The sequence below is a fragment of the Odontesthes bonariensis genome, chromosome 11 (genome assembly GCF_027942865.1).
Source record: "Odontesthes bonariensis isolate fOdoBon6 chromosome 11, fOdoBon6.hap1, whole genome shotgun sequence".
NCBI lineage: Eukaryota > Metazoa > Chordata > Actinopteri > Atheriniformes > Atherinopsidae > Odontesthes > Odontesthes bonariensis.
In genome coordinates this window covers 14,599,155-14,614,880 of record NC_134516.1, presented here as the reverse complement: position 1 = coordinate 14,614,880, position 15,726 = coordinate 14,599,155, and the positions used below count along the sequence as shown (strand labels likewise).

General features: G+C 41.4%; 1 protein-coding gene across 1 annotated transcript; it reads left to right on the top strand.

The window, feature by feature from the left end:
- The first annotated feature begins 992 nt into the window (after positions 1–992).
- Positions 993–11,753, top strand: kynu (kynureninase). The gene is made up of 14 exons (XM_075477128.1): positions 993–1,185; positions 2,375–2,609; positions 2,693–2,813; positions 2,898–2,980; positions 4,513–4,574; positions 4,704–4,775; positions 8,501–8,575; positions 8,915–9,061; positions 9,159–9,257; positions 9,352–9,425; positions 9,808–9,860; positions 10,107–10,192; positions 10,293–10,523; positions 10,751–11,753. The coding sequence occupies exons 2-14, from the start codon at positions 2,441–2,443 to the stop codon at positions 10,868–10,870; spliced, it is 1,392 nt and encodes a 463-aa protein (XP_075333243.1). The 5' UTR covers positions 993–1,185; positions 2,375–2,440; the 3' UTR covers positions 10,871–11,753.
- The last annotated feature ends 3,973 nt before the right edge of the window (positions 11,754–15,726 follow it).

Sequence of the window (15,726 nt, the reverse complement as noted above, 5' to 3'; positions counted from 1 at the left end):
AGATCGCTCCTGAGGTTCAAGGTACATACAATAAGTTAAAATGATGCACAATCCATGAAAGAAAAAGTGATGAGTGAATTAACCTTCACGGAAAACTTTCTGCTACAGAAAACCAACTTCATGAGAGCAGAAAACCACAACGATGGGCTTCTCTTGACTCCAGTCCAGTCTGGAGGCCTTCTGCTGGACTGCACAGGTATTATCCACTCACAATAAGAGCTTGTTATTTATTGTATTTGTGCAAAGTTCCCATGATCGAATCCCCTTTCTGCAGCTCTTCTTGTTTCTGACAATACTTTGCTGCCATCTAGTGGACTTAAGCTGAAAATGAAATTATGTCAGGGAAGATTTTACATGTGCTGATGAATTGAAAAAGTGATCCACCTGGAGATTCTGGTTAGCATGAACAAGCTGTTGCAGTTCCATACTTCTAGAGAGTGTATGTGTGAACTTTGTGTATTCATAGAAGGTCTGTGTAGATCCGAAGCCTTGTGAGTGCAGAAATAAGACAAAAAAAGTGTTGCTTTTTAGGGGAGATAAAGGAGTAGTGATCATTTACCCCTTCTAACGTGGTGTTGGGGGCCATTTTGGATGGCTAGATCCCAAAAAGAAAAAGGGGTACCAACCCTAACTGGAGAAGTGGAAAAACAGAGGTGCAGAGCTAAGTGATGGGGCCATGGGGTTACAAAGAGTTTTAATTTATGCACCAAAACAAGTGCCTGTTACTGTGAAAACACACAGCTTTATATGGTCAGCAGTTTGTGTGTGTGTTCCCTTGCTCAGTTTGGTCCCAGTTCTACAATGGGAGCAAATCCCTGCAGTCCGGTTCAATGCCCGGTTGAAAGTCTACAATCAGAAGAGTGGAGGCTGCTGCTGTCATAACACATCACATGCTCATGTGGAACTTTACTCTGTACATTTTGACTCTCACACGTGAAACTGAAACCGCAGGAATAGGGAACTCATTCAAGTCCACTTGTGTGCACAAAACTGCCACTAAATCACAGGCTCTGATCCACAAGGAGTCATTTGACATGTGCTTTTATCTGGAGTGTGAACCAGTATATTTGAACAATGATTAACCTGAGAGTGTGCCCAGAGGGTTTAAAGAGCATTTCGGTGGACTCGTTCAGACTGATTGCTGTCTGAGGAGAGGACGCTCGCCTGCACGTCAGTTGATCCACTGTAAGTTCCAGCTTTCACTACACTGCAGCATGCACTTTATGACAGGGTGAATGACGATATGAGACGACCGAAAGTGTCTGAACCTATCGATGGATTATAGTAAAGAAAGGACTGTTACAGATATTTAAAGCCAATGTATTCTGCATGCGAACTTACAGTAAGCTTCGACAACACAAAGGCCAAAAATGACTCCAAGTGGACTGAAAAAGCTAATCTGTGGCGATTACGAGCATGAGACAAAAAACAACTCAATTTTTATTTCCACCTCTGGTGGTCAAGAGAACAATTGTATGTGAATTGTAAAAAAAAATCCATGACTGTAGCTGTCCTGTTCTAGGAATAGTGTATTTAGCCATGACCTTTAACCCTACTGATGTGATGTTATTGGCAAAAGACAACCAGGAAATAAAATTTTATTTAATTTTATTTCAGTTTTATCCATGAAGATGACGTACGCATCGTAAAAAGAATGTTTCAGTTCGTTTTTTAAAAATGTTTTTTAAAAATGATTATTAAGAGTCTGCTTGCATTCGGAACTACAAATGGGAGTGGGAATCAGGTTTCTGCTTGCAGTTTCACAACAACAGACATATAAAACAAGAGCATCATTTGTACAAATGGTTCCGTTCAGTCCACCATTTTAAGAATGCACAAGGTGACTGTGGGAAGGAAAACACCCTTTTAATGGGAAGAATCCTCCAGCAGAACCAGGAAAGATGACCAGGAAAGTGTGGGGGAGGAGGGGGAATGATAAAAAAAAAGTCAAATCTACACGGAGAGTAAGGAGAGCAGAGGGAGGAGAAGTGCATTATGGGAGGTCCCCCAGCAGTCTAGGCCTATGGCAGCATTACGATGGGATGTTTCAGGGTCACCTGAGCCATATAAGCTTTGTTAAAAAGGAAGGTTTTCAGCCTCATCTTAAAAGTCGAGAGGGTGTCTGCGAGTTCCCATCAGAACTCTCAATGCAGCCTTTAGGATCAGCTGAAGACTTTTCAGAAATCTTTTGGGAATTAAGAATTACTTGTTAATTAGTCCAATCTTGAAGTGACAAAATGCAAGTTTGTCCTAGTTTTTCAGCATCACTTTGAGACAGGATGTCCCTAATTTTGCCAATATTCCGAAGGTGAAAGAAGGCAGTCCTAGAAATATGCGAGTCAAAAGTGTGTTGTGGGTTTTTTTTCCCTCACAGTAACAAAAAGCAGTGTTTGGGATTTATTTCCTCTGAGCAAGCAAGAAGTACTCGGCACCCACAGTGATGGACCAGTTTGCCAGCTTACATCCCAGAGAAACTGTGGAGCGAGTGTCTGCCACGCTGGGCTGCAGTCCGACCTCTGCGCAGGTGGCTGCATACTTCGACAAACATGACAAACTGAGGGAACTCAGGGAAAACTTTCTGGTGCCCAAAATTGCTGAATTGCCTCCCAGTGAGTAGAACCTTTCGTATTACTGACGAGTGGGCATTATTTCCATACGCTGCGATGATCTGGATAAGTCTCTCTTTCTGTAGCTGATCTCTCACTGGTCGATGGGAGTAAGGATTGCATCTACCTTGTGGGAAACTCATTGGGGCTTCAGCCCAAAATGGCAGAGAAGTATCTGAAAGAGGAGCTGGAGAAGTGGGCCAAAATGTATGTCAATTGCTACATTCAGTCTTCAACAAAAGTATTACAAAGAGGCTTTTTATTTACCATGTGGTGATGTGCCCTTTGCAGAGGCGTTCATGGTCACACAAGTGGCTCCAGACCATGGGCGTGGGCTGAAAACAACCTCGAGGAGCTCATGGCCAAGGTTGTTGGTAAGAAACAGCAGGAGAGGGGATGACAGTGACTCGTGATCGCGCACTACCTCAGTTGCAGACATGGAAGCTAGAAAAACACATCAAGAAGAAAACACATTGAGAAGCACACTACGTTTTCAGGCACGACAACAGATAAGATCCAACATAACATGTCGAAGCCACAATTGGATCCCGAATGTCAAAGTGAGCAGCACAACAAACCGTAACATTGAAGATTACAGCAGGACCTCTCTGATAAATCTGCTCAGCACCTGCTTGTGCCAGTAACTTTGTGTTTCTGAGCAGTTGCAGAGGAAACAAATGGAAACATTCGGTTGTCTTGTATATATCATATTGAAGTTTATTTGCACAAAGTACCATTAGAAACCTTAGCTGCCATTTCTCTCAGTTCAACCATGATGTTTGTATTAAATTCCAAACATACATCCAATGCAAACACAGCACAGACATTCAAAACAGTCTCACTCACAGCTTGCAGTTCAGATTTCTGCCCTTTTAGTGTTGGAACAGCCTTGACTAGCTTCAGTCTTCCTGCAAAGGCAGCGCCGTACTAGTTCTTGTTAATAAAACTGTTGTACATTAAGTGTAGTTTACAGGAAGCTTTAGGGAAGCTGAGAAGGGTAAACTTACCCTTACAACCAAAAACACATTTTCTCAAAGACATCTCTGAAGCAAAAATAAAGCACCAAGCCCTAAGAAGTACCAGCGGATCACTCATTCCCTGTGGCGCAATAGCTTCCGCTTTTACAGTGCTTGCGGTGGATGGCGTGCGCTGCCTAAAAGGAAATCCTTGCTGTTCTTTCTGCATAAAAATACAAAAACATGCATAGACCTCTTTTTTTCCCTAGCTTTTAGCCACGTTTAAGGTGATAATACATCATTTTTACACTTCAAATAAGCCAGAAAATATGGAAAAGCATGGCATGGGACCTTTGAAAAAACAAAAACAATCACACACACAAATCAGGTTGGATGTCCAACTGCACCATATATTAATTAATCATCATTTATCATACACATGCATGTTGTTGCCCAGATTTATTTTAATGTAAAGAAGTCTGAAATGACCAAAACTAGAAAGAAATATAGCTGTATATTAATGGCTCGGTAAATAAAGTCAATAAATGTAACAGAAGTTAGATAAAAACAAGAACTCCGTGAAACACTTTACAACAAGGTGTCCTCTTCATTAGTCTAATTATGCAGAAATGCATACACAAGTGGTTTTGCAACATTTTTCATCATTTTTCAGTGCCTGGGTCACTGCACTCTCTGGGCCTGCTTTTGTAGAGTCTGAAGTCCAGGCACATGACCTTACTGATGGCCTGAAAACATTTCTTGTATGTTATGAAGACAGATCTTTTATCTGGTGTTGAAAGGTCTTTTCCATACACGACAAGCAGGTAACCAGGTCTTCTGTAACACCCCTGTATGTCAAATGGTCCTAGTTTCTTAAGATTACTGTGGATTATGAATGTGTGCAAGGTGTTGTGAGGAGAAAGTGACACATCTTTTATGGTTTATCACAGGGGCTAAAGCTGAGGAAGTAGCTCTGATGAATGGCCTGACAGTTAATCTGCATCTTCTGATGGTAAGACACTGTCATTTCCCACTGGGATACATTTAAGCTCAACAATTCCACACGTGAGCAATGTAATCATAATGCTTGGAAATACAGAACCGAGCAGCAGAAGTAATTTTTTGTGGCGTCACTCTGCAGCTTTCCTTCTACAAACCCACTGCAGCTCGACACAAGATCCTGCTAGAGAACAAGGCCTTCCCTTCAGATCATGTGAGTAAACTTTATTTTGGGGTTAAGGTCCCATACAGCAGTTTGATGCGGTATTTCCTCGCATTTATGCAAATAAACTAATTTACAGGTTTGAGGCTTGAGGTTTGAGAGTAGATGTTAAAGAAGAAAAACAAACTTTACTGAGTGAGAAAAGCCTCCAGCTGATTGGGCTTGAGTTTGAACTTCGAGGTTCTTTCAAAGGAAAAGGCTTCGGTATCAATATCGGCATGAATTATGGGTCACACAAAGACTGTCTGTGTGCATATTTTTTCTTGAGGTCAGCACAGCAAATTTTCTTAACAGTATTAATTAAAGTAATCCCACATTAAAACTGCTTAGTAGCAATGGGCCTCATGCAAGAACATTTTCGTATTTTTATTCTAAATTTCTCTCACTTTTTAGTAAGAAGGTCTCGTACGAGCACGCCACGTCAGATTCAACAAACGCTCTTAACTTCGGAAAAAAGTTTGTAAACGACCTGCGTAAATGATTAATCCCACCCGTGCGTATTTAAGGGGCACGTGCACGAGGATAGTAAATTTGCATACTCCACGCCCAAAATTATACCATATAAGGCTGTGCTTCCTCGCTCCTGTGCCAGGAAGTGTTGAGTGTTGAGTCATGAAAACAGCATTGAGGCGCATAAAGAACAACTTTAGGGGCTCTGAGATTGAAGTTCTGCTTTCAGAGATCCAAAAAGGAAAATCTGTCATTTTTAGCAGTGTCAGCAGTGGAATTACAGGACCTGCTAAAGCGAAGAAATGGGAAGCAATTAGGAGTGCTGTTAATTCCATGTCACCTGTAGTTCGTTATGTCACCGAAATAAAAAAAAAAGAAATAGTTTAATATGAAAATAGCTTTAAAAAAGAAAAAAAGTCTCGCCCTGGCCAGGCGCTCGATGACTGCAACTAAAGCCGTGCAATCAGTTGTTGCCTCATCATGATGGCACTTTGATGGGGCGGTCCATGAGGGGGGTCTTCTGGCACCACACCTTCTGGTCTGCCTGGGCTGGTTCAGGTGGAGACCCTCGTTCATGGCAATATTGTGCAAATCTGGCACGCCTTCTCTGGGCTATAGATCAGTTTGCCCCCCGCTGTATTGAGACACACCCACCTGGCCTTCAGCTCAGTGCGCTCCACGACAGCATGGGTGCTTATATGTGTCTCGTGCTCCAATTATGATTGGCAGTCCAGCCACGGCATGGAAGTCCCTCTTAATTTGTACTAGTCTGACAGCGGTGTACGGGAATTTGATGTACCATGGGTGATAAACTGATGAGAGCTTTGATGACCAAGGGGAGCGCACGACTCACAGAGGACTGGGACACCCCCGATCTGTCTCCAATCTCCCTCTGAAAGGTTCCAGTGGCCAAAAATCCAAGGGTGGTGCGGACCTGGACGTGTGGTGGAATTGGGTTTGATCGGCGTGTTTCTCTCTGGAGTTGTGGCTCGAGCAAGCTGCATATTTGCAGCAGCACAGTCCTTGGCAATCTTAATCGCGATGTCAGCCATTCGTCTGTCTCCACACGGTCTCTTCCAAGAGCCTGACGCGCTGAGGCATCCAAAAGTAGCAAGACAGCCGCTGGTTACGCTTCCCATTGACCTTGTTATATACAGATTCAAATTAACCTTCAATTAGTGCATAATTTAAGTCAAACAGAATAATGTCAGCATCATTATGGGGTATAATGATATATTTATTTATGTTTGCTTCAAAGTAATTAAATATACAATCCATTAGTCAAGCAAACTTGATTGGAATAACAGCGGACTATTTTACGAAACTCCTACGACAGGTCTGGATCACTCGTAAATTCTGTTCGTAACTGAAAGAAAATGTAAAATATGAAAAGATTGGTGAATGCGCAAATTCTCTTAAATCCCTCGTACGGACGATTTAAGAACAAATCTGTGCGTACGAATGGTTGTTGCATGAGGCCCATTGTTTTGTGTTTTGTAAAATCACATCCCCAATCTCTTAAAGTTTTCCAGGATGTTTTTTCTGGAAGTCTGTTTCCCGGAGAATACAGATTTTCAGATTTTTGGCTTAAAGTAATTTAAGAGAATTTAACAAATTCTTTTCTCTTTGGCTCCCCCTACAGCTGTGGGATGTGACACCACTTTAATAAAGGAAATCTTCACATGAGCCCTGCACATATACAGTCATTCAGACATTCAATTTGTTTGCCGTGGTGAAGACAGACATCATCAAAATCCTACAAAAATGTAAAGCGAATGTAAAACAAAACAACGTAGTAAAGTGCGGTACCTCAGCCCCCAAGCTCCTTAAGGTACAACAAAAGGTTGATGTACATCAAAACAAGTCAAAAGCACAGTTTCAAGGCACACAAACTTCTCTAGTGCTGCTCTAAAGCACCAGAGCACTAAAGCATATAAACATGTAGGAAGGGTTAGGTTTTAGAAAAAATTAGGGCTGGGCAAGTTAACTCGTTATTGTTGCGTTAACTCGTTAAGTATTTAACGCCGATAAATATTTCATCGAGCATTAACGCAGGTTTTATTTTATTTATTTATTTTTTTTTTACATTTAAAAAAAAAAAACATTTTTTGGGGGGGGTTTGTGCCTTTAATGGATAGGAAAGTTCAGAGAGACAGGAAGCAGGGGGCAGAGAGAGGGGGAAGACATGCAGCAAAGGGCCTCTCGGTGCGGGACTCGAACCGGGGCCAGCTGCAGCGAGGACTGTAGCCTCTGTACATGGGGCGGCTGTTCAGCCCACTACCCCACAATTTTATTTATTTTATTTTTGTAAAAGTCTGTTGCTCGAAGGCTTTTATTTTGTAAAAGTCTGCTGCTGTCTGCTGCGGAACCGGAAAAGAAAGTAATTGGCGGATCCACCAAACATGGAGAAGGGTACGGAACTTTTACTCGGCCATTTTCATTTTAAAGTTCTTCCAGACGGCGGAGTCGACAGAACCAAAGTCATCTGTAAACACTGCCAAGTTGAATGGTCTTATCACCGTAGTAGTTCCAGTGTAAAATATCACTTAAAGGCAAAACATACAACTGATACCAGCAAGTTATTCAAGGAAACAGACAGTGGAGCGAGGCTTCTACATAAAAACTACATAAAAATGCTGATGTTAAAAGTGTGTTTGCACAACAAATGTTATGGCACTTTCCTTCATATGGCAGTACATTTAAAATAAAACTAAATGCTAAAAGCTATACACTACTTTTGGATTCATTTTTGGATTTTGCGTACAGATGCGATTAATCATGATTAATCAGGGAAATCATGTGATTAATTAGATTAAAAATTTTAATCGTTGCCCAGCCCTAGAAAAAATATATGTCAATATGTGTCACACCTAGACTTGTTTCTGTTGAAATGGAACATGGATTTTTATTCATATTTATTGGACTGCTGTGCGCAGGAAGATGAATGTTCTAAGCTCTAAAATTGTAACAATACTGCCAAGGTAGCACTCTTTAGGGGGAAGGTGTTCCATCCAGCAGTGCATCTGTGTACCTGCATGCTCTGGTTGTTTTTCAGGAAGTCTGACCAACTGTTAACTACTCCTGATTTATTAGAGGTAGTCAATGCAGAAAATTACCCCGTTTGGCTTCTTCCTCAAAAGCAAAGCCAAATACCTTGAAACCTCAGTTGTGCCCAGTGTTTCTGACCTGCCACTTGTATAGATGAGTTCTGTTTGCATTCTTCAGCATCCTTGTGATGAAACTGACGCTGTCTTTTCTGTCCTCAGTATGCTGTAGAGTCTCAAATCTGCCTCCGAGGATTTGACCCCAAGCATAGCATGCTGCTCGTGTCAGCCAGACCGGTACGCTCCGTCCTGTTAACCATCATCCACCTCTTCATCTTCCAGTCGGGGGAGCATGACATGTGCTGCTCCTCCTCCACTTTACAGAGTTGAGCTTCTTTTTTCCATTAGTTCTGCCAATTTATTTGTATAAGTGCCATCTAAACGAGACAATTCAATATCACACAGGACCTCAATACACAGTGACACCAAACACAACTTTGCCAGGATTTGCAGGAACAATATTTCAGGGCTACACCAGTCTGTGACTGTAGGTAAATGTTAGTTAAGATGGACAAAAAGACGGATATCAGAACAAAATTAACAACTGAATGCTGATTCTACTTCCGGTCTATTCAGGGAGAAGAGACTCTGAGAACTGAGGACATACTGAAGGTGATCGAGGAGGAGGGCGACTCCATCGCCGTGGTGATGTTCAGCGGCGTTCAGTATTACACTGGCCAACTGTTTGACATGGCAGCCATCACTGAGGCCGGCCATAGGAAGGTAAAGAGAGATAGCTTCAACACAATAAGAACGCACAACAGATGTAAGCTAAGATACGCCCTAAAGATGTTTTGCAATTCTGCTTTCCGTTTGTCAGGGCTGTTTCGTCGGCTTCGACTGTGCCCATGCGGCGGGAAATGCTGAGCTGAAGCTGCATGACTGGGGCGTGGACTTTGCCTGCTGGTGCTCCTACAAGGTCAGCTAACAGGAGACAGAATGAAAGATTTTTGATACGAGAATAAAAACTGTAAAACAGAACTTGTATGTGACAACTGTCTGTCTTTTTGCAGTATATAAATTCAGGTGCTGGTGGTCTCGCCGGGGCATTTATCCATGAGAAACATAAACATACCATCAAAGCCACGTAAGTAACACATCCATGGACAAAGTCAAAAGTTCAAATTTCTGTCATCGTGGACAGGAAACTCTCAAAAGAGGAAAAATAGAAATATATACAACAAAAAAATGAAATTATGTCCAGGACTCCTGTTGTAGGAGTCATTAGTGTCCAGCTTGTTTAGATGTGACCTGTTGTAACGATGATGACGATCTACAGACACCTTAATCTGTTTAAACTAATTATTTTATTTTTCTTAAAATTAGTGTGCGTTTCTTTCGCAGCTTAAAAAAAAAAAAAAAAAAAAAAAAAAATCAGGAACACATTAAATAAAATTGACAGACAGAATGCACAAGTGATTTGTTTTGTCCTATTAATAAAACAACGATATACCAACTGTGCTCCTCAGGCTGACGGGATGGTGGGGGCATGACCTGAAAACTCGGTTCCAGATGAATAATGGTAACGGAAGCTCTATTTCTAATCCTAATCTTTTGAATTTCATCTTATTTCTAAGGCCAGTGGCGACTATAGAGTTGCTGCTGCTATCTAGTGGTCGTATGAGGCAACGACTGCAGCTGTCAATTTTGAGACGTGATCTTTAATTTTTTTTTTAAATCTAAACAGTTCACTTTTTTAAGATAGAAATTAATCAAAATAATTGTGATATGACTGTCGTTTTTTGTTATTGCTTTGGGATGTTTTCAGTGCTGGAGCTGCAGCCAGGAGTGAGCGGCTTCAGACTGTCAAACCAGTCCATGCTGCTAGTCTGTCCCCTGCAGGCCAGTTTGGAGGTACTGCAAACATGTAGTAGTATTCCAGTGTTGTTTTCTATTGTTTTAGAAGCTAATCATTTTCCCTAACCAGCTTAATTTAAAAAAAAAAAATGTCCAGGTCTTTCACAAAACCACCATGCAGGCGTTGCGCAGGAAGTCTATCCTGCTGACGGGGTACCTGGAGTATCTGATTCAGCACTACTACACCGAAGACCCAACGCAGCCTCACAAGCCTCATGTCCACATCATCACTCCCTCAGACCCACAGCAGAGAGGCTGCCAGCTGTCACTCTCCTTCTCAATGCCCATTAAAAGAGTATTCCAGGAGCTCGAGAGGAGAGGGGTCGCTGTGAGTAGTTAAATTATGCTTTAGTCATTATGTTATAGCGTAGTTGAGAATGGCACTTGAGTGATTTTTTTTTTTCATTAAACTATACATGTCTAATTAGTTGTCAACAGACTGTGACTTGCAGACGATTTCTGAATAAGATTGTATGGGTTTTTGTTGACATAGCTGGACAGGATATTGAGAAACAGCCAAACAAACGTTCTATTTTGTCACTTCCGCTTGCACAGTGTGACATGAGGGAGCCCAGTGTGCTGCGCATGGCTCCGGTTCCGCTCTACAACTCCTTCAGCGACGTCCACCGCTTCATAGAAACACTGGGAGAAGCTCTCGCCGCCAGCAGCCAATAATTAAAGAGTCGAATTTAGAAATATCTCCTGACTAAAACCCTCCTGGCAGACAACGGGGGCTCCACTCTCAAATGTGCGAACGAGAACTTCAGTCCTTTGTAACCAACAGATTTTAATGATGAATGGAAAAATGTATGCAACCTTGTGAAAAATTGTCAAAATGATGTTTGTAAATGGGAAAAAAAAAAACCATAAACTCTTTACTGGTATATAAAAAGCCTTTGTGACGATGAAGAGCATCAAACAACGCTGGTGCACGCAGGGGTGTGTCGCGTGGAGAAAAAGCGCTCGTGCATTTTATCAAAATGCAGGGAAAAAAATGTTTCTAAATAATGCATGCAAATGCATGCAAATGGCTGTCTTAACACGACAGACACATTCACTACAGTGAAACCAACAAGCAGATGCAGGGTCATTTAACCATCCCACAGTGAAAAGATGCTCTCCGTGCACAAACGCTAATGTGTTTGTGTCCTAAGATTCAGATATGGAACAGACTGTGTTGAGCAACAATCAGATCAGCATGGCTTCATCAGACTGGGCCTCTAATACTAGAACCACATGGCTGGACTAACAGCTGTCTTATCAGCTGTCTTACAAAGACAGTTTTTGTCTGCGAGTTGTTGTTTTTTTGTCTACCATAACGTCTCACACAGAGAGCTGAACAATACCAACTTAAACACCGGCAACTACAGCAGAATCATTGGACCTCAGACTGTGTGTTGATATGATACTGTGACAATGCACCCAAAAACCAGATAAAGTGGACACCTCAGATCATTCACCTTCTGCCTTACTGAACTATGTGGATGGAATATGTTAACTGTGTTGGTTAAGTCTGTCTGATGCAGAGGTTATGCACTCAGCCATTTTAAAATAAAGATGAACAAACAAAGTCTTGGATATGCATGGATATATATATGCATAGAGATTTAAATTCAGAAACTAATACAATAAAAAAGGATAAAACATGAAACACATACATGTTGCAGCGCGAAAGAGAAAGTTGCGCATGTCTTTGGAGACAATGTCAAGAAATTCTGCGGATACAAAAGCTTTTGGAAAGAAACGAAGCTCCACTCATTGCTCATTTTGAAATCAGTTCCTCCGTCTCTCTCTTTCCTCTCACAAGCCTCCTCTCAGTCGAGCATTTGGGCACGACATCCCTCAAGCTCACAGCATGGCCTTCGCAAATGACACGATTCCGGGGAGGGGGCAGGAATCTGATGAAACTCCCTCTCCTCCCGACCGCCTAACTCTGCTGTACATTACACACACGAGTTAGCCGACAGTCCTCCCCTAACCAATTAACACCTACTTTATTATAACGTTGACTTCTCCCTAATGTTCCTGCATGCGTTTATGCACTATTACCTTGACGGATGCCTATTCCACGATGAGACATAACTGGCATATCAATATGCAAAACCTAAATGGATTAACCTTCTTTAAAACTAATGAGCACTTGGACACCCAGCTGGGGAATAGACCCGAATTAGCATTTGTCATCTTTTTGGGCTGATGTGAGAATAAATAATTGAAGAGATGCTGGTTATTGTCTTTCCCGGGGCTACTACAGCTTAAAGAGACTGTACTGTAAAAATTAAAAAAAAGAATATGCAGATTCACTGTCAGAATGACTGATTTCACACAAGCTGTGTCTGAAGACACATTTACAAAGAGTGTACAGTTTAAGATAAAAAAAAACCCCCAAAAAACATAAGGAAAGCAGATTTGCCGGAGTTTGACAAAACAAACGATACTTTCGAAAGTGCGGCTCAAAAAAACAAAAAGGTGAAAACGGTCGGACTTCGAGGTCAAACCTGGGGCCAGTTTCTGTGTCAGCCGCCGTGTCAATGAAGAGTAGAACAATCGAAATTCTGTCCCATCTTCTCTCTCACTTAACAACATCGTCCAACCACAGATGAGGTGTCGCGATGACATTTAGTCGTTTCGTGCACAACTAAATCTACCTCAAAGTAGAGCTGAGGGTGGGAGAAACGTGACTCCTGGATAAAACAGCGTCCAACCCTAAAGGCTTACAGATCTTAAGAGACAAATGTGTGCTGATGTGAACTTTGCAGCTGTGTCTTAGTCGTAATGTTTTCTCTCTTCCTGGGATTTTCCTTCTCGTGTGTCTTTTTGTCGTGACCCAAGGTTTTTGTCTTTGCAGTTTTAGGCCTATGAAATTTTTTTTTTCGTGTCTCCGTACTTTGTCCTTGTGTTTGCTTTCTGTTTGCAGTGGTTTTGTAACTACGTGGTGATGAAACTCCTTAAAACCATTTTGTGTCTCTTTATAGCCGTTCCGTGTCCCTGTTGTCATGTTACTCGTTGTGGTCCTTTTGTGTATTTCTGTGGTTGCACGTCTTTACTATCGTTTTCTGTCTCTTTGTGGTCATTCTAAGTGACTGTCCTCTTTATCTGTCCCTTTGTGGTGATTTTCATTTCTCTGTGGTTATTAAATATTTCTTTGCTGTTGTTTTATGTCTCTTTGTGGTCAAACTATGATCCTTTTTTGTATTTTTGTGGTAATGTGTTCCTGTTGATTTGTGTGCATTTTTTTTGGTCTCTTTGCTGTTGTTTTGCTATTCTTTTCTCTTTTTTGCCTTTGATTTTAAGCAAAGGTTGAAAATTAAAGATTCATGAAAATATGCTTTGTATTCAAGCAACTCAGAGTATTTAACAGTTCTTTGATTGTAGAATTACAGCTGAACAGCTGTGTGATCTCTCTTTGTCTGTGCACTGTCAAAATTTTATCTGCTTTGTATTTTAATTGTATTTATTGACATCAAATCTAATTCAGTTTGTGCCATGTGCTCCCTTCAAAACCAGGTGAAATGATTTGCTACCGACTTAGAATTACAGCATTGGTCCTGACAGTGTTTGAGCATATTTCTGACAGATTGTTAGGGTTCCTGACATCCTTTGTCTAAAAACAGAAAACTTGACTGGGCTTCATGTACAGGGACGTGTAAAGCCAAACAGCACCCTGGGCAGTCGATGGTGGCACAAGTTAACAGGTAATAGGGATTGAAAGCTGCACGAATCAGAACTAATTACCTCAAATGGCCACAGCCTCAGGCTTATTTTTCCAGTTCATGTCTTTCTGATTTGACAGCTGGCAAAGGTAGCTGCAGAGGCGAGCGGCTGCATGGGACTTTTCATCCCATTAATTAATTGTAGGGGAACTAAACCGTGAAAAGCTACAGACGAGAACTTTAGTGACCGCTCTCTTGGCGGGTCTGCTGTGACAGCCACTGAAGGGAAGTGGCTTGACGTTAATAAAGTCAGGTGCAGAGTGAAAAACTGTGAAAACAATAAAAATGGTACTGGATTAGTTTTGGGTGGTTTGGCTTCATTTTGAGGCTGAGCTGAACTTAAAACTATCAAAGAGGTCCATCAAATGGAGTTTGAAGTGTTTGAGAGGAGCTTTTTAGAGCCAGAGAAATGGATTTGTTTGAAGAGCAGGCTTCATGAATAGGAGAAAAAAAATACAATAGAGGGATGGAAAAGACAAAAAAGGCTAAATATTGGCTTAAAAGAAAAAGAAAGAAAGGAAGTGTGCTCAGATGATTTGGAATCAGATACTACAACTGTGTTAGCAATGCAAGCTTATTTCCATATTAACAAGCCCTTTAGAACCTTCAAAGTAATGAATAATTGACAACAAATTAAATGTTTTGATTGTCGTCAGTGGCCAGCATGCTTAATGTTTTATATGTTGTTTTCTAGCTAATTATGGAGATGGCACATTTGTCAGAAATACGTCCCCCCTGCAAACCCCGCTCAACCCTCCCACCGTCCTCCTCAGATACCCCGTGATTTCAGGCGGGGGGGAGACGAGCAAGCAGGGCTGCAGGCAACCACACGGTGACCAGGGTGGGAGTCTGGGGCTAACACAAATTGTCTTAACAAAAACAAAACAGACATTAAAAAAAACCTCTGATGGAAGCTGGCTGATGCTCTTCAGAAAGAGGCCGGGCTGGAGGGATGACGCTTTTGCTCAGTTTGGTGGCAAAGCGTCGTGTTCTACAACATAGCTTCGCCACTGATGCTCAATTGCACTCACATTCCTGCAATTTGGGTTTTAAAATATGGCATAACCGTTAGATGTAATGGAAAATATCAAATAAGTCCTAGATGATGCCATGTTTCTTGGTACATTACTCTAATGTGCTGGCATGCCTTCAACAAAATGTGTTTTGGAGATGTTTTCCTCCTGACTCAAACTTTTATCTTTTTCTCTAGATTTTACCTTGTTTTTTTTTCCAGACAGTCTGGAGCTTTTATACATGAAGGGTGTGGGGACATCACAGGGTATATCTGTTGAAACACATCGTCTGCACTGTCAGAGCCTTGAACAGGCATCAGGAATGTTAGGCAAAGAGATCACTCTGATTGGTGTTAGAACTAGGGCTGGGCAACAATTAAAATTTTTAATCTAATTAATCACATGATTTCCCTGATTAATCACGATTAATCGCATTTGTACCCAAAATCCAAAAATGAATTCAAAAGTAGTGTATAGCTTTTAGCATTTAGTTTTATTTTAAATGTACTGCCATATGAATGAAAGTGCCATAACATTTGTTGTGCAAACACACTTTTAACATCAGCATCTTTATGTAGTTTTTATGTAGAAGCCTCGCTCCACTGTCTGTTTCCTTGAATGACTTGCTGCTATCAGTTGTGTGTTTTGCCTTGAAGTGATATTTGGTGATATTCGGTCGACTCCGCCGTCTGGAAGAACTTTGAAATGAAAATGGCCGAGTAAAAGTTCCGTACCCTTCTCCATGTTTGGTGGATCTGCCGATAACTTTCTTTTCCGGTTCCGCAGCAGACAGCAACAGACTTTT

Bases quoted from the DNA above. Each gene is read 5' to 3' on its own strand.
- kynu (XM_075477128.1), top strand. From the start codon at position 2,441: ATGGACCAGTTTGCCAGCTTACATCCCAGAGAAACTGTGGAGCGAGTG. The intron at 2,814-2,897 runs GTATGTCAATTG...TGCCCTTTGCAG, and splicing joins CTGGAGAAGTGGGCCAAAAT to AGGCGTTCATGGTCACACAA. The intron at 9,861-10,106 runs GTAACGGAAGCT...GGATGTTTTCAG, and splicing joins TCGGTTCCAGATGAATAATG to TGCTGGAGCTGCAGCCAGGA.